This window comes from Panthera tigris, chromosome C1, assembly GCF_018350195.1.
Source record: "Panthera tigris isolate Pti1 chromosome C1, P.tigris_Pti1_mat1.1, whole genome shotgun sequence".
Taxonomy (NCBI): Eukaryota; Metazoa; Chordata; class Mammalia; order Carnivora; family Felidae; genus Panthera; species Panthera tigris.
Window position 1 is genome coordinate 130,777,533 of NC_056667.1, and position 26,563 is coordinate 130,804,095.

General features: G+C 36.0%; 1 protein-coding gene across 1 annotated transcript in view; it reads right to left on the reverse strand.

Annotated features, from left to right (window-relative positions):
- The window catches only part of LRP1B (LDL receptor related protein 1B), a 1,866,249-nt gene that overhangs the window by 461,206 nt on the left and 1,378,480 nt on the right, over positions 1–26,563 (reverse strand). The window contains exons 36-37 of the mRNA XM_042994392.1: positions 6,919–7,053; positions 6,212–6,341 (exon numbers count right to left, since the gene is read on the reverse strand). Coding sequence (XP_042850326.1) covers positions 6,212–6,341; positions 6,919–7,053 — 265 coding nt within the window. The remainder of the gene's footprint in view (positions 1–6,211; positions 6,342–6,918; positions 7,054–26,563) is intronic.

Here is a 26,563-nt window from a genome sequence, read left to right on the forward strand (position 1 = left end):
TCCGAGCCATCAGCCCAGAGCCTGACGCAGGGCTCGAACTCACGGACCGCGAGATCGTGACCTGAGCTGAAGTCGGACGCTTAACCGACTGCGCCACCCAGGCGCCCCTCTTTTCCACTCTTTTAATCACTTCATCCCCTAACAATAAACATTCTCTCTCTGTCTCTCTCTCTCTTTTTTTTTTTTTTTTGTCTTTAGACTTCTTTTTTTCTGTACTCTTTCTTGGGTAATTTCATCCATCACCATGGTTTATTGCAGAGTCTAAACTGTTGAAATAAAACAAAGTAACTTTATATTTATGCAACTCCTGATTCCATTTATGCTCTACTGAAAATCTCTTCTCCAGAATATGCTATCTCAGGAAGAATCCAGGACTTCCAAGACTATTTTAGTTAAAAGAACAAAATAATATTGTTAAGATTTTTTTTCTGGTACAAAAGATGGGATCTTTCTGAATCCAATCTTTTATTTCATATGTATTTTAAAGTTTTCTTCCCTCTCACCAACTTTGATTGGACTCCTGCTGGGCTGAAGACTTGCAGTGAGGAAGTGACTTATTTTTTTTCTTTTCTTTCCATTTGCTTCTCTTTTCTCTTTCTTTTAGTCTCCCCTTTACATATTTGCCTCCAGCTTTCTCAATTACTTGGCTTGAGGGTGCAGAAAAAAAACCCTCCCCCATAACAATCTGTCTCAGATGATAACTATTTCTAAGAATTCCCCAGTTCAAAGAATGCTACAACTTCAATAAACTCATCCCACTTTTGATCATTGCTTATGTGACTTGTTTGGGATCAGGGAGAAGGCTTAGGACAGAGGGTCTAGGACTATTTTAGATTCCACTTGGCAAACTGGAAAAAAATGTCTTCATGGTAATTCCCTTAATATGTGGGGAATTCTGTTGCCGATTTTACGGCCCCAATTTATCCCAGCTGCATCATGGCTCTTCCCTATGTAGCTATACTCTTGCCAATGGCCTTTGCTTTGCCACTACCAATTCTTTGATTATTCTATTTCTTCATATAATATAATCTCAGCTCATCTCAGAAACCTCTCTCCTTGGGGTGCCTGGGTGGCTCAGTCGGTAGAATGACCGACTTTGGCTCAGGTCACGATCTCACAGCTCGTGGGTTCAAGCCCCACATCGGGCTCTGTGCTGACAGCTCAGAGCCTGGAGCCTGCTTCTGATTCTGTGTCTCCCTCTCTCTCTGCCCCTAACCCACTTGCATTCTGTCTCTGTCTCTCTCAAAAGTAAATAAACATTAAAAAACAAATTAAAAAAAAAAAAAAGAAGCCTCTCTCCTTCAAGTCATCTACTACCCTCACTTGGATTACTTACTCTCATTATACGTGATCTCTTTTTTCTTAAAATTCAATGTAACTTTAAAATGGTCTCATGGAAATTATGTCAACATGAGATTTAGATACAATATTTAGGCTTGAGTCACATTGATCTAGTCTTTTCATGCCTGAAAATGACTCTCACTTTACAATATGAGACTATTAATGTAACCGAAATTTTGTATTTGTTTAGACTGTAAGTTTAAACAGAAAACTCAGTTGTGAACAGAAGCAGCCTCTTAATTATACTATCATACTTCACGGCACCCACCAGCGTCTTTCACATAGTAAGCAACCCTATTTTGTCAAAATGTACTAAATTGAAAGCTGAAGATGTGATGGAGATGCACTGACATGACCTCGCACACAGTGTGTGCTGCACTCGGTAAATGTGTGTGTGTGCGTGTGTGTGTGTGTGTGTGTGTGTGTGTGTGTTTTAATAAACTGACAGAAAGTAGAGTATATGTGGGTTCCTTTGTGTGATGATCTCAATCACCCTAGAGAGAAGTAGGTATATTTATATGCTAAGATGGCTATGGAGATATAAAAATATACTTAAGGAAAAGAAGACCTAGAATAACAACTTGAGGGCATATACTAGGTTTCAAGTAGCAGATTGGCAAGTAGCAGCAGCAAGTGGCCTGCTAAACTGAACTGCATGAATATATAATAGGCCAGGCACAAGGAACTCACTATCATGCAAATGAAGTGTTGGGCTTATTACAAATACAAAGGGAAGAAATTCTTTATTAGAAACCAACTCATTTCCTATGTATCTATGGGATTTCATAACACTCAAATTATATTTTTTCTTGCCATTAGAATAATTATTCGCAATATAGCAAATGATCAAGTTTTCTCTATAGAGGCTATAATGATTCATTGTTTGATTATAAATTAGAACTTAAAAATATATTTTTAAAATACTTTAATAGAGTACATTTTTATTTTCAAGTTTATGAGGGTGCTGTGGACACGATCAATTGAGTTACGTTGTCTTATTCTTGGAATTAAACAAGGTCACACCCTCCCTTCCTAGTCTCAATATGCAATGGCCTTTGTCCATGGGCACGTGGTGGTAGGCAACAGACTCAACAGCAGAAGAAGTCAGATCCAGCTCAAAATTATTTTGTAAGCCTCCTTTCCTAATTTTTTTTCCAGCATTTTCTCATTATTGTTTACTCTTTCACTTATAGTTCTAACCTTTAAATTTTCAATACAATTTATCCTGAAACTGTTAGAACTGCTTTTTTATATGTTTGATATTTTTGGTTATTAATTTCTGTAATGCCTACCATTATAAATGTATATGTGTAACATGTAGCACACACAAATGCATATCCATACAATGTAGCATAATTTTTGGAGATTAGAAAAATCTAACTCCCACATATCAGCTTGATAACAGAATAGTATTTAAAATAGGTGACTCAGTTTCCTTATCTGTTCAGTGGAGGAAATAATAACACTCTAGGTTTGTTGTCAGCTTTTAATAGATGTGACATCTATTTACATTCCAGAAGGAGAATTCAGCTACTACATGAAGAACAGACTGTAGGAGTACAAGGGAATAAGATGGTAAACCACGATCGAGAAATGTTGGCAAAGGTGACAATAGCTCAGGTTATAGTGTGACAATGGAAATTATGAGAAGTATATAAAATATGAATGCATTTAGAAGCCAAGGGCAATAGAATTCCTGGTATATTGGATACAGGGCATATGAGAGAGACACCAAAGATCATATCAAGTGTTTTGACCTAAGCAACTAAAATAATAGAATTGGCATTAACTAATGTAGAACTCACAATTGTAGAGAAAGATTCAGTTTAGTTTTGAGCCTGTTAAGCATAAGATTTCTGGTAGATCATCTTTTAGTTAGTAAACCCTTATAAATTTAAAAGCTTAAAACAATAACAATTTAATTACTTCTGCATTTGCAACTTGATCAGAGCTCGGCAGGAATAACACCCCTTATTCACACTGACGGGTGGTGACACCAAGGCTGAGGTGACCTAAGAGCTAGGGACTGGGATCATTTAGGTTCACTCACTCAACATGTCCAGCAGTTGGTGTTGGCTGTCAGCTCGGACCTTAGCTAGAGTTATTGGTGGGAACTACACTGGCCTCTCCAAGGGGTTGCTTGGCTTGCTCACAGCAGAGTGGCTGGCCTCTAAGAGCTTCCCAAGAGAACTATGTGGAAGTTTTATCTTCTTTTATGATGTAGCCTCAGATTTTACAACATATCACTTCCATAATAGTCATAGGCCCACCCAAATTCCAGCATATGGAAAAGATGTTCCCCTTTTCTGTTTGCAAGAGTCAATGTCACATTTTAAGAGGAGCATGTGGAATGCCAGATATTATTGTAATCATCTTGGAAAATAAAATGGGCCACAGCCCTCTAATTGAAAATGTTGAATAAGCAATATATAAAAACATAAAAATCTAGAGTTTAGAGTGAGGTATGGCTATAAACATTTTAAAATCTTTAACATTTAGGGGGGATGAGACCACCACAGAAGAGAAAAACACCAAAGACTGAGATGTGGGGAACTCCAGCATTAAGGTGTCAAAGAGATAAAGAACTAACAAAGGAGAGCATGTTGGAATGACTACGAAATAGAACAATCAGGAGAACTGGTTTCCTACTTCCCCAGATTGTCTCTTGAAATCCACCTCTCCTTGATATCTGCCCTAGTATTAGAAACTGAGTTTGTTTAGATATGCAGTATATCCTGTTTGGTCTGGGAACTTACGCCAGCTCAGTTTATGAAATATAACTTGTCTAAATATGCCAAAATAATCTCTTCCCTTTGGGTATTGACTGGTCTAAGGATGGGCATGTAACCCATTTCCAGTTAAGGGAAAACAAAGGAACTGACATGAAAACTTTTCCCAAATAAAACCAGAAGATCTAGCAAGGAAAAGGTGTTTTATCTTTTCTCCCTCCTCCTTAAGTCTAAACATACTCCCTGAAGATTTATCAAGCATGTTATAACACGGGACCATAACATCAAGTATAAGACAAAATATAACCTAGTGAAGATGGCAACTAAAAAGGTAGAAAGAGAAATCCCTATAGACTTTCACTCTAACATTTTGCCTTCAAGAGCAATTCTTAACCAATGCAGCTTTTTCAATTTATATATGGTAATCTTTGCTTGAAGTGTGACAAACTGTTGGTGTTATTTCCCTCTCTTATATTAACCTTCTTTGTTTTTTTTTTTTATCATACTAATGCCATGACTTATTTTTATAGCATCTGTCAAGAAAATAAAGCAAATGATGATACTGGAAAAACTACATACAACCTATAACAAATAAAAGCTTTTAGACTTTCATGAGAGTTGAACTGATATTTTACATATATAGACTCCATTCTAAATCAGTGTTTAGATAACGCTGTGTATCTAACACCATAGTCCACTTTTTCACCCCTCCAAAAGTAAGAGGAGTTGTATTAACTTAAAAATATCCACTCTTTAAAAACAAAGAAACAAAAAACCCCTAAGTCAAATCATACTAGCAGTGAAAGAAACACGGTGGTGTGAAGTTATATAGTTTTATAATAGGACTACTTCTATATTATTGCTTAAGAGAAAGGCAGTTATCAGTCAGCAACTTATTCTTTACCAGCCAGTATACTAAGCCCTGGGGATAGAGAAATAAAGCAAACACACATGACTATTCTCCTCATAGCACAGTAAAGAATAGAGACATTACCCAGTCCAGTGAAAAAATAGAGCTACTAAGCAAATAAATATAAGCAAATAAGCAAATATTAATGTGCAAAATTTACAAAAAATGAAAGTACTAGGTACTTTGGTGTCACAGAATGATCTGATCTATTTACAAAGCCAGGGAAAAACAAATAAAATTTAGCAAAGTAGGAAAGAAAACATTGCCAATAAAGTAAAGAGATTATTCAAAGACTAGGAGTAGAAGAGAATAGGAAATATGTGAACATATTTTTAAAACTATGAAGTCCAGAGATTGACTGTGATACCAAAGAGGCAGTAGCAGGAGTTTGCGACTGAATATTTACATAAGACCTGATGAAGAAGGATCACAACAGAAATTATGGACTTTTCACAAAAGTCAATGGGAATCCCTTGAAAGGATTTATGCAAGCTTTATATTAAAAGAAAAAAGAAGCAAAAAGAAAAAAAATGTCACTCTGCCTTTAATGTTAGGAGATCAATTGTGAAGTCACTGCAGTGGTATATGTGTAAGATAAGAACAGATTTAATTAGAGTGGAAGTAGCAAAGATGGAAAGTGGTAGATTGATAATGTTTAGAAAAAAAATATTAACAGAATTTGATGGCAGATTGAATTCACTTCCATTTTAGATATGCACAATTTGAGTGCCTATGAAACAACCAAATGGAAAAACAGAGATGTCAAAAAGGCAGGTAGACATATTTATCTGGAACTCCAGGGGGAAAAAAAAAATACAATGTTTGGAATGAACATGTTGCATGGTAATCACAGACTTGTAAATGGAAACCGAAGCTTTAGAATATTGAAGAATGAAGTTGGCTATCATTCATTCAGCAAATAATTGAGTACCTGTTTTGTAAACAGTCATAGGGCAGAACTTTAAATTGAGAATCTAGAAATATATTAGTATACTTACTTGGATTTACACATACATTAAAGAAATGAATAATAAATATGACCCCATCAAATATGTACTAAAATATACACCACAGAGTGAAAATAAACTTTTTCTTGTGGTTAGGTAAGATACTGAGTTTTGTTTCCAACATTATAACTAAAAATAAATATTAATACGGACATCTGGATTTTTTAAATGAAACTTACAAAAACTCACTTAAAACTCAAGATACACATAAAGCTTAAAATTACCCTTTCTCTGGGTGCACAGCTATAGATCTTGGTTGATCCAGGCCTTGGGAAATAATTACATAACGGAAAGAACCATTGAGTCTTGCAACTTCAATTAAGTTGAAACCATGGTCTGTCCAATATATGTTACCTAGGAGAAATACAGATGTGTTTATAATATAGTTGTGAGAAAGAAAATGATTTATTAGTTAGGGCTAAAATTAACTTTCTGAGCATTCACATAACTATCAAGAAATCATTTACTTCCTATATTTATTTTTATGTGTGCATTTCCTAAGCAGAAAGCTGTAAATGAACGAATATGCAAATACTTTCTAATCTCACACATCTGTAGTTTAAACCATATAATGAAACATTTATGTGTTACAAATAAGTTGAAACTTCTCACCTGAAGAAGGGATCTATTTTAACTTTCTACTGACTGCAGGCAAAAGAGAACTTCTGACACTTTTGTTTACCTGCCTCACAGTTCTCAGGAGATTTGGGCAAAGTTACCACTACATAATCTACTTCTGCATAAAAACACTTGTCCAAAGGCTCAAAAGCATTAGAAAGAATGAAGCCAAGAGCAAAAGAGACTATTTATCCCTGTGGCTAGAAGTACAAAAAAAAAATTGTTATGAGTTGGAAACAGAATTTTTATGAAGGAGATTGAGACCCTAACAAAATAGGTGTGAAATGAAAACAGAAAAAGCCATGGATTATACCAGCAATCCAGTCAATAGCTATCCCCTCCACTCTTCCCAAGCCATTGGTAATGATATCTTCTTTCCAAGTCTGATCTCTTTTAGCTCGGCTAATTTTATTGAAGCCCATGTCTGTCCAGTAGATGGTATCATTTTCTATGGATAAGACAGAAAGAAAAAAAACAAAAACAAAAAACATACACATACACTATAAAAGGTATCGATATATTGATATATGTATTAGGATCACATTGCATTAGTATTTTGGGTGTACTACGTGTATAAATAGTTTTCAGGACAATTTATTAAAACAAATAGTAATAAATATATTAAAACAACATGAAAGGACCTAGTCAAATGAATTTTTAAAGTACTTTTGAAATATATATGGAAATGACCTATCACATCCTTTATTATTTTTTCTTCATTTTCCTACTCATTTTAACTCAATAAATACTTATCCCACATTATTTTGCAATCTTGATATCAAACCATGCTATTTTGGACCACAGTTTTTGTCTTCACACCCATACCTGTGTCTGAGTCCTCTAAATATAAAAAAGAATACTATTGGAGACAATCAACAAAATCTCAAAGTAGAGAGAGAATGGAAAAGAAACATAAGGGCATTTCAACTGCATCAAGAGTGTTTTAAGTATAAGGTCATTCAAAATGTATAAAGCCTTAAAAATGCCCTAGCATCCAATTATTCCTTCTGAGGAGCTAGTTTCCCAAATGTCAACTGCAAACCCCTTACATTATTTTTCAAACTCTCATTGGACAAATGGGCTTAAGCATACTTGAAAAATGGCTCTATCCTATCATAGAGTCTTTAAATAACAGTGCTTTTTGAATATTTGAATGAAAAATGTGTCTAAAGATTATAAATGAAATATATTATATGTGCATGCATATGCATAAAAGGTAGCAATTATAGACCAATGATTTTAAATATAGCCACCAGAAAGACACTGGGGACAAATCATTAAATAATAAATTTGCCACCAACTAAGTAAGTTTTCGTGTTGTGACCTACGTGGCCATTTGAAGAACAAATCCTTTAAGACCAATATAATTTCCCTCTGGCACAGTGACAGACTATGGAAATAAAGAAAAAGCAATTAGTATAATAAAGCTATTTATCAGTAAGTTTTGAGATTCCATTTCTATTAAAATACAGTCTAAACGCTTCGCCTAATTGAAAAAAGATTCCAAAACCCCCTTGTTCTCAAGAATGGTTAAGTCAAATATGTAATTGTTTGAAGCAGAGCAGGTAACATTTTCAAATATATATCTGGAAAGCAAAAATTTGTTTGATTTTTCCAATTTTGTAAAAGTATTACTTAACATGATTTCATTTTGAAAGAGTGAATCAATCGACAACAATAAGCATTATTTTTGCATGAACACTAAGCATTATACCTAATCGAGATCTCTTCCACAAATGTTAGACCCACATATCTAACTGCCCACTTTGTATCTCCACTTGTAGCTAGACAAGGAAATCCTGGTATACAAAGGACAAATTCTGGATTTCTACTGGAAACACCCTTGTCTTATAATCTTCCACAAAGCAACTCCACATGTCACAACAGTATGATAGATGGCATCTCCATCCTTTGTTTCTTGGGCTAAAAACCTCATATTATCCTTGATTACTTTTTCTCAAACTTCACATCTAATCCATCACCCCAATATTCTCATGTTCAATCTATTACCAATTAGTTTTGCCCTTTTTATTCTTCTTTCAAATCATATCCATCATCCAACCACCTCTCATACACTCCACTGCTTATAATGTAATGCAAACTATTATTAACTCTTGCCTAAAGTACAGTTGACTCTTGAACAACTTGAGTTTGAACTGTGTGGGTCTACTTACATGTGGATTTCTTTCAATTAATACATTGAACAATATTGATATAGGCACTGACACACAATTTATCTTGTAAACAGATGATATAAACTCACAGAATCAATAAATTCAGTACTTTCTGTACTGTAAATGTATTTCTCTTACATTTTTCTTAATAACCTTTTCTTTTTCTAGCTTCCTTTATTGTAAGAATATAGTATATAATGCATTGAACATACATACGAAATATGTGTTAAAAGTATGTGTTAATTATTTATGTTATTGGTAAGGTTTCTAGTCAACATTAGGCTATTAGTAGTTAAGTTCTGAGGGAGTCAAAAGTTATATGCAGATTTTCAACTGTGCAGAGGTCAACCCCATTATTGTCCAAGGTCAACTGTATTGCAAATAGCTTCCTAACTTATTGCCCTGCTTCACTTTTGCCTCAGTACTCCCCTTTCCTCCCCAGTCCTTTCTCTACTTAGGGGCCATTGTTACCCTTTGAAAAGGTAAACAAGATCATTTCTCTCCCTTCCACTCAAACTCTCTAATCATTTGCCATCTCATCAAAGGTAAAATTAAATTTCCCTCCCATGACTTTCATCATCTACACACACCCTTCAACCCTCTCTCACCTGACATCCTTCCACTCTCCCCCTCGCTCATCATCTCTGGTAACACAGATCTTCCTCTTCCTAACATAAACCAAATACTATCAGTCTAAGATTCTTTATATTACTCTTTTTGTTTGGAAGCACTTTCCTCAGATATCTGTACAGCCCTGTCTTAGCTTAGCCCTTCTTACTGAAACTTTCCCTGACTACTCTATAAAACATTATTTTCTGGGCATGTTCTACGCCCCTTACCAAACCTATTTTTGTCCTTAGCATTTATTACTGTCAAACCCATTATATATTGGTTTGTTTCTTTAGTGTCTGTCTTATCTCACAGAAATGTAATCTTTGTGAGGGTTGGGGCTTTATTTTGTTTACTGCTTTATCCCTAGCACTTAGAGTAGTACCTGACACATATAGTAAGCCCAAAGTGAATGTCTGGCAAACAAATGAATGAATGTGATAAGCTATACAAAGACTGTCTGGAAGGGGATACAAGGAAGACATAGCAATTACCAGAAGAAACTTTATATGCTCAATAAGGAGAAGGTATGCACATGAAAAAATTGACTAACAATTCACAATAGTGTAGCATGAGCAGCATATACATAGAACAGGTAAGAAATTTTGCAAGATCCATTCACAACAATCTTCACAAGTATTAGGAAAAAATACCCTATTCTGCATATGAATCTTACCTTTTTCTTATTTTTTTAAATGTTTATTTATTTTTGACAGACAGAGAGAGACAGATCAAGAGCAGGGGACGGGCAGAGAGAGAGGGAGACACAGAATCCAAAGCAGGCTCTAAGCTTTCAGCACAGAGCCCAACTTGGGGCTCAAACCCACAAAATGTGAGATCATGACCTGAGCCAAAGTCAGATGCTTACCAACTGAGCCACCCAGGTGCTCCTGAACCTTACTTTTGTATTACTCTCTAATAGCTCTGCCAGGCCTGCAAAATCCTACTCCATTTAACCAGGAAACACTCTTTCTCACATATACCACTACATCCTACATATACTTTTATGGTCATATTGAGCTGAAATTGGGGCTTGACATTTCTTCTTAGAAACATACTGTGAGATAATTCATAGGTAGGGGTTGCAACTGACCCAACTTTTACCAATGTAGTCACAATGTGCAGTAGACACTTCATAAATATTCACTTTGTGAATAGTAGATTAATTTGTAATGCTGAGGCTGTCTCTGAATGGTCAAGTCCACTTGATCAAAGCAGGGAGAAGCTGAGAAGTTTCCCTGTATTATTTCTATCAGGTACATTTGGGAGATCAGTGAGCAAATCAATCATGTGGTGATACAGTAAAGAGGATCAAAAGGACAGAAGAATTAAATCAATCATTCATATCCAATCCCTTATCAATTCTTCCACATACATACTGCATTCCTACACACCCTAAATTAAGTAAGTTCACTAATATATAAGAATATATTTTCAAGGGGTGCCTAGGTGGCTCAGTTGGTTAGGTGTGCAACTTCGGCTCAGGTCACGATCTCCTGGTTTGTGGGTTTGAGCCCTGCATGGGGCTGTGTGCTGACAGCTCAGAGCCTGGACCCTGCTTTGGATTCTGTGTCTCCCTCTCTCTCTGCCCCTCACCTGCTCATTCTCTCTCTCTCTGTCTCTCTCTGTCTCTGTCTCTCTCTCTCTCAAGAATAAACATTAAACAAAAAATAAAAAAATATATTTTTTCAAATATCTGGAAATATCTGCAAAGTAAACATAAATTATGTCAAGAATGTTTTAATTAGGAATAAAATCAGACTGAAAGATGATAAAATTTAACAAAACACTATAAAGACACAAAAAAGAAATACATATAAATATAGAAAGGGAAGAAAAGATTCTCATAACTGCCCTGACCCTTATTCCAAAATAAGATTTTTTTTAACTTTAATTATACTTATTCAACAGATACCTAAAAAATATTTGGTACATGCTAAATAATATTGTAGACTTAGGAGTGTGGTGGGGAATATGATGGACAGCCTTTGTAATCATGGAATGCACTTCTGGAGTTGAATTAAAAATAAATTATCTTAAGACACATGATAATTGGTAATGTATAAAATAATTACAAAATTGGAAAACTGAACTTGTAATTTAAGGTAATAACGATTATAATTAGCTCCCCACAGATACAATAAGACACATAGGACACTTAGTAACTATTTTCAAGGATTACATAGAGAGAGATCAGAGGCCAGCTATTGTGCATTGTAACTACAGTCAGAATTAGAAGAAAATCCACTTAAGGTCAGGAATGCAACTGGTGCAGCCACTCTGGAAAATAGTATAGAGGTTCCTCAAAAAATTAAAAATAGGACTACCCTACAACCCAGCAACTGCACTACTAGGTATTTATCCAAGGGACACAGGTGTGCGGTTTCACAGGGGCACACGCACTGCAATGTTTATAGCAGCGCTATCTACAAGAGCCAAAGTATGGAAAGAGCCCAAATGTCCACTGACAGATGAATGGATAAAGAAGATGCAATATACATACACAATGGAGTATTATTCTGCAATCAAAAAGAATGAAATCTTGCCATTTGCAACTACGTGGATGGAACTAGAGGGTATTATGCTAAGCGAAATTAGTCAGAAAAATACAAATATCATATGACTTCACTCATATGAGTAATTTAAGATACAAACCAGATGAATATAAGGGAAGGGAAACAAAAATAATATGAAAACAAAGACGGGGAGAAAACATAAGAGACTCTTAAATACAGAGAACAAACTGAGGGTTGCTGGAGAGGCTGTGGGAGGGGTGATAGGCTAAATGGGTAAGGGGCATTAAGGAAGACACTTGTTGGGATGAGCCCTGGGTGTTATACATATCATTCCTTGAATCACTGGAATCTACTCCTGAAATAATTATCCTACTATATGCTAACTTGGATATAAATTAAAAAATAAATTTAAAAAAAGCCACAAATGATATTTGTCTATAAAACAAGGAAGAGGCCTACTGACAAGGAGAAAAGTTAAACTTTTTGAGTTAAGCTGAAGAGCTAACCATCTACAGAAATAGACTGTGCATGGTCCTGTCTGAAAATAGGAAACAAGAAACACACGTCTCTTAAAATCCTTTCGCCCTTAGCTGTCTGTATTTTAGGATTAATTAACAAATACTTATTGATAATCTATTGTAAATACACTAGCCTCCATGTTACCTCAGGCTGCTGAGTCCTTCCTAGAAAATTCAAAGTCCTGTTTCCCCGTGTAAATTTATATACTATTTCAGAAAACACGATACCCACACACACACAAAAAGAAACAGATAAAATATAACGTATAAGGTTACCCTCCTTCTCTCTCCTAACGAAATAATTACCAGCACAGTAGGAAGATAGCAGACTACAGTGTAGGGAGTTTAGGGTTGGGTTCTTAGCATTTATCATTGTTCTCCTATTAACTGTGAGACTTTCACGATGTTACTTTGTCTCTCCTGGCCTGTTTCCTCATATATGAATACAATATAGAAATAGAAAGAGAGAGATACACAGATATAAGTAAAAGAAGGTAAAATTTAGATAAACTTTAGGGTTTCTTTCAACTGTGATGTTTTACTGTTAAGATTTAATTTTTCAGTTGCACTTAAGGGAATACAGTATCTCAAAGTTCTGTCCAATCTGAACTGCTTTATAGATCTTCCTTTTTACTCTGTAATTTTTTCGTTTCTCATTTTAACTGGCTCCATGTCTGGAGCTAAAAAGAATAAAGCATATGTTTTTTCCAAGAATGTGCTACTAAAGGGTATTAAGCCACATTTAATTTTTCAACCACAGACCTTTACATTTATGCTATTAAATGCTACCTTGTTCCATTTGATCAGGGATCCTGCCAGTTGACATTTTTAAAAACTCATGTTATCCAATGACTCCTTTTTGTGATACCCACAAATTTGATCAGTAGGTTTTCTACATCTTTATTCAAGGCAATAATAAATACATTGAACTGGACCAAAAATATACTTTTGGCATACCACTTTCTACAGTAATTGTGGAGCTCCACCATCCCTTTACATCTGGCTGATTCAACCAGGAAGAACGCCTAGTTCAGAAGAAGAGGCAAGAAATCCTCAAGATTCTCTGCTTTCCAGGAACTGGTCCAACATGCTGATCTACTTTGGTTGACAGTGCTTACTTTGGGAGATATGGGGCAAATGGCTTCAAGTAAGGAATGACTTTAGAATGTTATTAAAAAGTAAAGGCAAGCTTATTATTTTAGCTTCTTCCTCAATGGCTATTTTTCCCCCCTTGCACTAGTGTTGAGTAGGTCTGATAGGTAAAAATTCCAGTGAAGCCAGTCAAGAGACTGACTTTTGGATGGATCTTTATAAATATTGTAATATATTTGTAAAAGATTTATATTTAGGGTGTTTATCACACATCACCAGACTTTAGTCTTTTGTTTTGTAGGGAATTCTGAAAGGTAAAGTAAATATAACAAATACAATCACAACTTCGCTAGAAGTAATTACATCCAACCTCAATTCTGAGAACACCAAAAGACTGTGAACGTTACTGGCTCCTATTATAATTGTTGTTATTATTTTGCAAATAAGAGCAAGTGCTATGGGGATTAGGCAAAAAATGTGAAGATGGAAAGAGTTTGAGAATTGTTAACACTGGATTAAAAGGAGCTGTAAAGAAAATGAAAGAGAAATAGGTGAAGGAAGGAAGAAAGGAAGGGAGGGAGGAAGCAAGGATGGAAGGAATCACACATCTATTTTATCATTGGCAGAGCCATGTGATTTAACAGAGAATATTACGCATAGGAGAACAGTAAGATAAACTGAGGCATTCTAAAAATAAACTTTTAAATATTGTAATTGGTGCTTGAAGGAGACATTCTTCTATTACCTTTTATCAATATATTGCTGATATATTAAAATGATTAACTATCACACTATGTAAAAAATGTGACTATATTTTGGATCTAGAACCTAGTATGAGAAAGACTACTGGATGGCAAAAAAAAATTGTCATAGTGACGATGTAAAAATTAGAAGTTACCTCACAATTTATTTTTAAAAATATTACTATAAATTTCCTTTTGCCTTAAAAAAAACCTCTAGCATAAACAAATCCTTCTCAAATGATCTGAGTTTGGTCATTAGATCTGGTGATAAGGATAGATTCTAGTACCTAGTTTCTAAGGTAATAATTTAGTGAATGAGGGCATGGAAGCCCAGAATCTGGTTGACCTCTAGGAGACTTACTTTTCCCAGGTTCGTAAACTAAGAAAATTATATAAATTATAGAATTTATATATATTTATAAAACTAGATAAATTTTACAGGAAACAATCTTTAGTAATAGGTTCTGCTAGTACCTTCATAGAGCTTACACAGAACGTGTTAAAAAGGTCAAGTTAGCTACACAACACAAAGAATTACTTAAGGACAGCTCCAACTTGTGAGTACTAAAATTCACAAATGTGTTTAGCTGCTTTGTTGAATTTCTTTGTTTTCATCTTGTCGGACCCATTATACTCTATCCCACACTTTAAAAGCAAAGACATTAGGGGCACCTGGGTGGCTCAGTTGGTTAAGTGGTTGACTTTGGCTCAAGTCATTATCTCACACTTCATGGTTTGAGCCCTACCGAGGCTGGAGTCTGTTTCGGAATCTGTGTCTCCCTTTCTCTCTCCCCTGCCCATGCTCTGTCTCTCACTGTCTCTCAAAAATAAGTAAACATTAAAGAAAAATTAAAACAAAGACATTAATGCTCAGTTCCAAAAACATATGATAACTTACTGGAAGTTCTATATAAAGTATGTCCTAGGTTCTTTTTTTTTTTTTTTTTTTTTTCAATTTACTTTGAGAAAGAGAGGCAGAGAAGGGAAGGGGTGAAAGAGAGAGAAGGGAAGGAAGGGGCAGAGCAAGAAGGATAATCTCACAAACCATGAGATCCTGACCTAAGCCAAAATCAAGAGTTGGACCCTTAACCAACTGAGCCACCCAGGCACCCCACTGTGCCCTGGTTTCTTGATCAACTTCAGGCTTAGGTTCTAGAGTGTTATATCTATGGTTATTCAACTATTGTCAATTAGAGTACTCTTTATTACTTTATAGGGAAAGCTGTTAGGATTTTATTTATGTATTTTTAGCTTGTGTTGTTATATACAGTACAATATTAGCTGTAAGGAGTCACTATTAAATTCATGGTGCTGATGTTTATCCAGAACCTGCACTTTAACATTGATTGTTGGGATCAGAAAGAACAATATCCCTCACCCTGCCAACCCTCCAACCACCAGCTTTTACTTGGACTTTAATTATTTACTATCGCTTCCAGATGAGCTGGTTGCACATACCTTTCCCCTTTTGAGGTCAGAAATATATGCCTTCTCCATGGTTTTTATTGTCATTTATCAGCAGTGGCCCTAACAGGCAGGCTGAGAAATTTGACTGTTATTCCATTTACAAAGGCTTCCATGCAATTCATTAAATTCTAACTTAGTTAAGATAATGATTTCCAAACTTATTTTCATTCTAAAACTTTGAAACTTATGACTGTTACCTCTAATCTAAACCCTATCTTTTGTTCTTTCAAAAATCACCTTGTAATTTTTGGAAAGAAGAGACTTTCTCATATCACCCCTACATTTTCCAGTCGTCATACATCTCAATGCAATTATTTTGTTCCTGTTCTATGTAATTTCAATCCAGACACTGGATTCAGAACTTTGCCGAATCCACTTTTTAAAATCCCACCCACACATGAAATACAAATACAATAGAATTAATCGAAGCATGTGATAGGGAAATATATTATAACAACATAAAAACTTCAAACTGAAAATCAGATACTTTATTCTAAAAAGTGCTCTGGCCATACCCACCAGAGGTGATTTTCCAGTGGCAGCTTCACATCGCATGCTAGCCTCAGCTCCTCTCCTCCATCTCATCTCAGTGTCTCATTTCCTCCCCTTTCAGATTACCCTGTCTCCAAAAAGAAACCCTCTATAACTACTTTCCCCAACCTCAGCAACAGGTTTGCCTTTACACAGGTAAACCTGTGTCAAATGACTGCCCATTAGTATTGCCTCAAGAAGCTCAAAACAATACAAAGAAAACAAACAAACAAACAAACAAACAACAACAACAAAAAAAAAAACCCACTAAAGATACAGGCACACCTCAGAGATTTTAGATTGTTTAGTCTGGGGTAGTGCGCTGGTTGAGAATTACTAGTTAACTCATCAAAAGTAAGGATGAGAAGAAAAAACACTTATTATTTAACAGGGCTCAAGATCTTGTGAGGGACACTGCTATTGTAAAGTGCTACCTAATCCCCATTACAATCTCACTGCTGTTAATGGCTCATTCCTAAAGGGAACTGAAAAGAGAAAAGAGGGAGAGAAGAGCTTGGCACCTTCTCCAGAATATCACATTGGTTTTTTTTTTTTTTTCTTTCCTGCAGTTGGAGGAGGCCTTTAACTTGGGGGGATACACACACACACACACACACACATAATATATATGTATATATAATGCATGTGTGTATATATATATATACACACACATTGTATATATAATGTATACATATATGTATTTTTAAATCTGTTCAGTTAGTTCTAATGAGACAAGAAAACTGAAAGGACCCCATAAAGTAAGCCGTTCTTCTTTTTTTTTTCCTTTACTCTGGCTTCGACTCTAGCTGTGTAGCTGTGTGTGGCTTACAACTGCATCCCACTCCACATGTGCCTTGTAATGAAAAGAACATAAGTCCTATGTGTTTGGGACAAAGAGATAATGATATCTTTGGAGTCTCTCAGCACAATAGATAACATCTAAGGACTGAATGGGTGGGTTGTCATGTTCTCCAAGAACTTTGACTCCAAACACCTTGATACCAAGACACTTGGGCTTCAGGGAATGAATGACTTATGAAGGACACCAGGACCTGGTCTTTATTCTGACCAGTTCCTGGATGCCTGATTGCCTGGGTGGCTCAGTTGGTTAAGCGGCAGACTTCCGCTCAGGTCATGATCTCGCGGTCTGTGAGTTCGAGCCCCGCGTCAGACTCTGTGCTGACCGCTCAGACCCTGAAGCCTGTTTCAGATTCTGTGTCTCCTTCTCTCTGACCCTCCCCTGTTCATGCTCTGTCTCTCTCTGTCTCAAAAATAAACAAACGTTAAAAAAAAAAATTAAAAAAAAAAGATTACTTTGATGAGGGAGCATAAGGCAGGCTAAGGGGCAAAGCACAATCTAGCACACACCTCCCTGCCCCCAAGGTGGGACAGGTATAATATTCCTTGGATACTGCAGGCTACCCCAAAACAGGAAAGGACCAATGGGGGAAAAAAAAAAAGGTTAAACTGAAACTGACTAAGAGCCTCCACCAAAAAGGCAATCCCATGAAAAGCCTATAATCCAGGAACTCCCTACTGTCTTAATGGTAATGCTTTGCTAGAGGGAAAAACAGCCTTAGATTATTGACAGCTAGGCCTCCAGTAACCTTGAGTGATTAGCATATGAAAATCCCTTTAGAAACACCCTCTCTCCCAATTCCATAAAACGGTTACCCCCTACATTTTCAGTGCAACTCTTTCAGCCAAGGGGTCCTGTCCCTATGCTTTAATAAAATCATCTTTTTGCACCAAAGACACCTTCAAGAATTCTTTCATGGCTGTCAGCTCCAGACCCCATGAATCCTCACCATCACCCCAAAACTATCAACTTTGAGTGTAGATCCTTCTCCATTCTCAGTAAGCTGGCTTTTATTGAAATATGTCCTCTACCAAAGGTATGTATCTATTCTTCCCTTTATCTTTTTTCTTTTAGATCATATAGACATTGTGAGCCCTGAAATTGATCACATTCCTATGTTTGTACTAGTTACTATAAATATGAACTTCCAGCAAAAATAGAGAATTTTACAGCATGCAGTTTATCTCTAGTTTCATGTTATTTTTCCCTAATTTTTCTCTTAGCACTCATTCCCTCACATCTTAATTGTTTATCTTAATGCCATTCCTATATTTTTGAAAGTACATATAATAATTTTTAGAATAAGAGGAGCTATATATATTTTAACTTATCAGATCATACATTATACATATGTGACATCAGAGTTGGGTATACACACTGTACAGAATGGCTAAGAAGACCAAGAAAAATCCAAGACAATGTAAGAAAAATATTAAAATGGTAGTTTTTACATTTTTGTTTCTTATTTTTTTTATAATTTCTATTTTAGTGTATATTTTATAACGTATTAGATCATAATATTTAGTGCAGTAATAACACACTCCTCACAAGTTAATAATTTTTTAATAAAATAATAAATAAAAACCATGGATTTTAAGTGAAATCTCTTCTTGTGTAACCAGTAGTTTATATGATAAATAAGAAAGGTTTGCTACTGCCACTGTGGCTGCGACTTTCCAATAGCGCCCTGTGCCATGCTCTGTGCCATCATGGCGCACCAGTTGAAACCACTGGAGCAGACTATGAGTGTTATGGAAATTGAGAGGAAGGCAAGGTCAGTCAAGGGCATCAGGAAAACTTCAGGCAAGAAGTGAGGCTTTCACTGACCTTTGAAGAGAGGGTAGCATTTGGATTAGCATTTGGAGAAATGTACAATATAGTTTACACAAACCTAGTTGAGATAAAGAACCAATTTAATTAATGTGGTCATCTTCATAATCATAGGAAGGATGACAAGCATTTCAAGAAGATTGGAGAACAAAAACTGTGATGACAGCCCTTTGTGAAGCCATCAGATACCTATGTACAAATATGAAGTTTTACTTCGTATTCTTTTCCAACTTTGAAAGCATTTCTTTAAACATTTTGCAGGTTAATAAGGACCCAAGTTCTCAATATTTCATATTAAAAGGATTCAATAATAAAGTGCTAATGAATTACATTTGTTTCTTTCATTTTGAGAAAGGCAAATCGATACAAACGCTAATGGGCAATTTTCTTACAGCAACAAATCACTAAAGAACTCCATCCTTGTGAGTAAATAAAATAAAATCTGCAGACTTCAAAGGTTTTAGATATCTTAATCCCCTTAAGGTACAATGTTATGAAACCTTAGATAATGTACATTCTCTTTTAAATTGCTCTTTTATCAAATAAGAAATACATGCCCATCTAGCTTTTGTGTCCTGAATAGAATTTGCATTAAACATACTTATTATAAAAGCAATTCCATTTTCAGGTTTTGAACTGTTTCCTCTCAGGGTAACAAAAAGAATCTTTCACATTTTCTTAAGCATTCACTGTTTTTTCTCTTCAAAGCAATTGCACCGTGCTGTTTTCACATGCATTAAGTTAGTTTTCACAGCCCTTGTGTTCCTAATTTTGTCTTTCAGGTAGCATATAAGAACTAAAATGTGCTGTCATAGTCTCTTCCTCTTCAGATTAGAAGAGGACCAATAGCAGCTCCAAGGAGAAATTGTTTTAATTTATTCTTTTTCAGATTTTCAAAGCTAAGCTATAAAATTGAGACAGCATGTTGAATAGTGTCTTCAGGGGACACCTACTCAGACATTTCTTCAGGAAACCATCAACCCATTTCAGAAAACAATGCTATGTAATTTCACTTTTATTTTTTAAATAGGGAAAGACAAAAATCTTGTTCCTTAAATGCTTGGTTTTTATATTATGCCTCAAATTAGTAAACCAGACAAAGATGGAGTGTATATGTGAAAAACAGAGGCTTTCTAAGCAAATATATACATTTTTTTCATCTTCACTCCTGGTGAAAAAAATATCTTACTTAAGAAGTTTACTGAACCTGGGTGCTTGGGTGGCTTGGTTGGTTAAGCGCCCGACTTCGGCTCAGGTCATGATCTCAAGGTTGGTGGGTTCGAGTCCTGCATCAGACTCTGTGCTGACAGCTCAGACCCTGAAGCCTACTTTGGATTCTATGTCTCCCTCTCTCTCTGCCCCTCCCCCACTCATGCTCCATCTCTATCTCTCAAAAATGAATAAATATTTTTTAAAAATTAAAAAAGTTTAATGAAGAGAGAAATGTAACATAATAACTAAAGGCTTGGATACTGCGTTCTGACTTCCTAAACTGAAAAGCTCAGTGGATCTATGACATGGGTAAATTACTTCATCTTTCTGGTCAGTTTCCCAGTATATAAATAGGTAATAGAGATGTTGTGAGGATTAAATAAATCCAATCTTGGTTAAAGCACTTAACATCTAGTACATCATATAATAAATTATCAACTATCAAAATTTAAAAACACAAAGTATGTAATAAAATAAAAAAACTATACAAATTTGGTATCAATTTGGTAATTTTATATGCTTTTAATTTTTTTTAGCATTTATTTATTTTTGACAGACAGAGACAGAGCACTAGTGGGGTAGGGGCAGAGAGAGAGAGAGAGAGACCCAGAATCCGAAGCAGGCTTCAGGGTCTGAGCTGTAAGCACAGAGACCGAAATGGGGCTCAAACTCACGAACAATGAGATCAAGACCCCTAGGCCACTGAGCCACTCAGGTACCTCTAAATTTTCAAATAAGAGAACATGGTTAGACAATTTTGAAATTTTATGTTATGCCTGATTTGTATAACAATGCTACCCAGGCACCCAATGCTTTTGAAATTTTAATAAGCTTTTAGTTTAACATCCTATCATCTTTTATAAATTTAAAATTTTAATTTTACCAATATTAAATGAAATAGAAAATGCCTTGAAAATAATCAGACATTGCTATATATTTCCAGTCACCATATGAATTTTTATATTAAAATTTAACATTGATTTGGATGCACAGTAGCATTTCATATTTTCAGAAAGGCAAAGTTAACTTTACTATGAAAAGTTACACAGAAAATTTGGTGTAAGAATTGAAATTGTCAGCATTTATTGTACTTAAGGGTAGGCCAAAATTTCAGGATAGGAAGAAGTCGTTATTAACACCATTAAGGAATCAATAAAATTTGTCCTAAATGGGCATTTTAAATGCCTATGCATATAATTTAAATCATATGTGACAAATAAATATGAGAATCTTATCATACCAATTACTTTCTAGTTTGACTTCACTATTGAATCATACCTAACATGATAATAAACAGTCTATAAATGTGCACTGCTTGGACTTTCAGAAACAATGATTCTTTTTATAAACAAATTCCTGTTAAAAACAGAAAAAAAAATATAAATCAATACTTTTTGTTGAGAATTGTATGTATTATAGAGGATGCAAAAATGACCAAGAAGCCTCCTTCAATCGTTCCAGAGATTCAATCACCCTCGTGTAAGTACTTGGTAGTCACATACGTTACTTAACATTCCATAGTGAATCAAAATTGCTTCTCAACCTACATTGGGAGAACATTAGAGAATACTCTATATTCTCCTTCTAGTTAGCTCCACAGAAGCCAGTGTAAAACTTTGGGCTGTATAGATATAAAAGCTCAATGAATGAATGATCAAGTACGACTTTCTCATTCTTACCATTTGAATGTTCAAATTCAGCATGGCAGATCAACTCATTCTAGCTACCCTCAATCTCCTCCTTTACCTTTTATTCTATCAGTTGATGAGAGGAACAATATTCCTCACCCAAACTAAAAACTTGAGAGGTATCCTTGATTCTTTCTGTATCTATTTACCTTATCCCCACATTTAATCAATTACCAAGTTCTGCATGTTTTAATGCTTCTTTAAAAAAAAAAGTTCACTTATTTATTTATAAGCGACAGTGTGAGTGGGGGAGGGGCAGAGAGAGAGGGAAAGAGAGAGAATTCCAAGAAGGCTCCCTGTGCCAGTGCAGAGCCCCATGGGGTGGGGGGTGGGGGGGAGGACAGGGGGCTTGAACTCACAAAACCGGGAGATCATGACCTGAATCAAAACCAAGAGTTGGATGCTTAATGAACTGAGACACTTAGGGGCCTTTTTCTTTTTGTAATCTGCATATCGCACTACAGTTTTATTTAGGTCCTCACCATATTTCTTCTGAATTATTTCAATAGCCTCCTAAATGGTCTCCAGTCCTATAATTGTATTCTCCTTAAACGCATTCTCACAACTAACAGGGTAACTTAGCTAAAATGCAAACCAGATCTTATCACTGTTCCTATTGCTAGGTTTCTCATGACCCCAGGATAAACATCATATACCTTAATAAGTCATATAAGGCCACCTATGATCAAAAACAGTGGCCTCCAAACATTTTTTTAGAGTATAACAATTTGAGTATCCACCCTTTATATATTTTTTCTTCCATTATACATGTACACACACATGAATCATGCACAATGTAAATTTGTTAGAGAAACAAGAAAACATAAACACTTCTAATATTTCCTCCTATCTAACTTATTTAGTTACAGGGTGTGCACCTTGCTTCCCTCTTAGAAAGATTCAGCCCATAATACACCTTTGGTTTTGTCTAGCACACTTTCCTGCCTCAGGCTTGACTCTAGCTGAATCAGCCCTCGCTCACTGTACACACACCCATCATATTATTTCTCACTCTATGCCTTTTCTCATGTCATTTTTACTACACCTCTTTACCCAAGAATCCATTATTCAGACATTAAGACTCATGTCTTCCTCCTCCAGGAAGCCTTCTTGACTATCCCAGTCTAGGTCACTACCCTGCTTGCTACTCTCATAGTAACCTGTGCTTATCTCCAATACCTGTACTTAAAACAGAATACTGCACAGCTCACTTTTTATGCATCATCGTTTCCAGTAGACTGAAACTGGTTTTTGTTCATCTTGAATCCAGTGTCTTTCTACAGCTTTCCATAAAGAATAATTGAATAAATGTTCTCATCCAATTAACAATAGTATAAATAGAATCAAGTAAATGGTTTAGTTAACTTGATTTTTCAGTTTAGTTAACTTGATTTTTAAAAAAAAACAGAAATTTATTCTTTCACATTTCTGAAAGCCAGGAGTCTGAAGTCAGTATCACTGGGCTAACAGCAAGGTATGTGCGGAGCCATGTTTCCTTCAGAAGCTTTAAGGGAGAATCTGTTCTTTGCCTCTTCCAGCTTCTGGGGCTGCTGGCATTCCTTTGCTAGTGACTATATCACCCTAATGTCTGCCTCCATGGTGACATCACCTTCTCTTCTTTATCAAATCTCCCTCTTCCTCTCCCCTATAAGAATAGTGTGATTATATTTAGGGCCTACCTCGACAACCCAGGATACTCTTCCCACCTCAAGATCTTTAATGTAGTCCCAACTGCAAAGAGCTTATAATACAAAGTAACATTTACAGGTTCAGGAATCATGACCTAATTTTTAGGGGGGCACTGTTCTGTCTCTTACACTGGGGCTACCAGATATTTGCAAAATAGACTGACTTATCATGTCTCTCCTTATCCACAGGTGTTGCCGTATAAGCCTGCCAAAGATAAGAGTGTTGGAGAGAGGAGGTGTGTAGGATTTTATGCACCACCCACTAATGACATTAATATCCCCTCATGTCCCCAGGCATGTCCTGGTATCTGAATGGCCAACTGGACCTCTGGCATCTTTCAGGAGATGTTTCAGCAATCTATTCACAACCAACAGGGGAAAAAAAAAGTCTTACCAGTTTCTAACAACGGCCGGGGTTTATTAGGAATGGTCTTTTAGGGGACAGCAGAAGGTAGTACTCTCTTCCACCTTTTCCACTTTCCTAGAAGGAAGTTTTACATGCACTGGGTGCCCCAATCTTTGTTTCTGATGCCCAAAGAGCATCTCTTGATCCACTGACCCTATGGCCAGGGGAGCTTACGATCCTGGTCCCATGTGACACTGCCATATGACTCAGCAATTCCTCTTCTGGGTATTTATCCCAAGAAAAAGGCTAACTCAAAAAGACATACGCACCCCCATGTTCATTGCAGCACTGTTTATAACAGCTCATGATAACAACCTAAGTGCCCATCCATGGGTGAATGGAGGAAAAAAGTGTGTCATATATATATATATATATATATATATATACATATATACATATATATATATGTATATATATACATATATATATGCACACACACATAATATATACTATCTATTATTATAATATATATTATATATATATTATATATGTGATGGAATATTACTCGGCCATAAAAAAGAATGAAATCTTTTCATTTGCAACAATAGGGAGGGACTTTGAGGGCATTAAGCTAAATGGAATAGGTCAGACAGAGATGACAAATACCCAATAGTATATTATTTCCTTTAAATGTGGAATTAAAGAAAGAAAGAAAGAAAGAAACAAAGAAAGAAAGAAAGAGAGAGAGAAATTTAAAGAAAGAAAGAAAACACAAACTTATGGGGGAAAAAGACTGAATTCCCTTGGAGAATTTGAAGAGAAGGTAGATGGTTAAGAGAAGAGCAATGTGCTTGAAGATATATGAATGGGGATAGCACAGATGCTTTATTGTGCTAAATACAGAGATAACTATGTATTCTTGACTTAATGGAGCATCTCAACTTGCCTGTATAGTTTTCTTGCAAGTAAATTTTATGATTTTCTCAGAAAAAAAAAGAAAGATTGTAATGAGAATCTAGAAAAAGGAAAGGTTACATCCCTTTGGAAAATTACACTTGGAAGAACTCTGAGAATGTCACACAAGGGAACATGCTGTTCATTGGAACAGGAGGGAATGACAGAGAAGAGTCAGAAATCATGTTTGAAAGATGTTTGTTTTGTGTAAGACATCTAGTTTATTTGTTGCTATAAAAAGCTGGCTTTTAGTGCTACGACTTTAGCGTTTTATTTGATGATGATGATAATGATGACATTGTCACAGCTAGGATGACCAACCATTACAGTTTGCCCAATACTGTCCTGGTCTTAGCACTAAAAGTTTAAGGTCCTAGAAAACCCTTTAGTACTGAATATAAACTCCTCAGATCTCTAATTTTAGAGTGCATAACTGACAGAGGTTCCCAGCTGCTGTGTGCTATACCCCCCACCGTGCTATGCCAAGGCTGCTCTAAGCTAATGACTGTGTGAGGCAGGGATATTAAGGTAGGCCCATTACTACAACATGTGGAACTCCTCTGATTGGCAACTTTGGCTTCATGGGTGACTTTGGTTTCTTATCAACCTTCCTGAAACTTTACTGAAACCACACCAGTCTAAGACTTTTCCTACCTAACCTCCCTTCCTTCTCTCTTACTTTCACATAAATCAGATCTGGATTGTAGACTGACAACTCTATTTTGTCTCTCAGGTTTTTCCTCAATAAGACTTTTTCATATCTAATCCTGTCTTGACTCTGCTTCTCAGAGGATCTACCCTAGTACACATGGTGTAGGAGTAGTCTACGAAAAGAAATGGTAAGATGGGCCTCTGGGTCTGGCTCATTGTTTGCACAACAGCCAAAGAGGACATGGCCCTGAAGATACATGCGGCATGGACAGCTCCTGGCATATTATATTCAAGTGCTAAAATTTTCATACAAAGTGACCTGAGAAAACATCTTGTTCAAAGAACTATCTTGTAGGGGCAAAGAGTCATACATTTGAAAAATGTGGAAGAAACAAGGACTACAAAGACAGCAGAGCTGGCTAGTCAACTGCTACATTGTAAAGACATTCTGTAGAGTGATAATGACAGACTGAGAGCTGTTTACAAGCAATTAAAACGAAATGTGAGAGTTGATATGGGGAAATTACACTGAGACAGTAGAAGAGTGGACACAACTGAACAGCAAACAGAAACGCTAATACTTAGATCCAGAGAGCTCCAGAGATGTCTAAATATTCAACAAAGACAAAATCTGGTATGATAAAATCAGACATGTGGTTGGTAAGACCTGGGACCCTAAAATATGAATGAGGATGGTGGATATTCCTAAAGATGTTGGTTCAGGTTCCTGAACTATCCCTTGGACTCAGAGTTTGTAAAGGTTGTCCAATGTCCCTTAGTAAAGGCTAACACCTTCCTTGTGCTGAACGATGTTGCAGAAATACTTCTCCGGGAAGGCAAAAGTTACCTCCTTGAGAGCTAGACTCAATTTTTCTGGCTGCTAGGCTGATAACTGTGGTTACATCTCAATATAATCCAGCTGGAAGGATTGCTGAGCCTCATAAAGGAGGAAAGGGATTACACACAGAAGGAACTTTGAGGAATAGTTCGTGTGATGACCAGGGGCCTGAGAAGTATCCCTGACATTGGATTTTGAAGGTGCTTTATCAACAGGGGCTAGAAGATAAGATGGACAAGCAA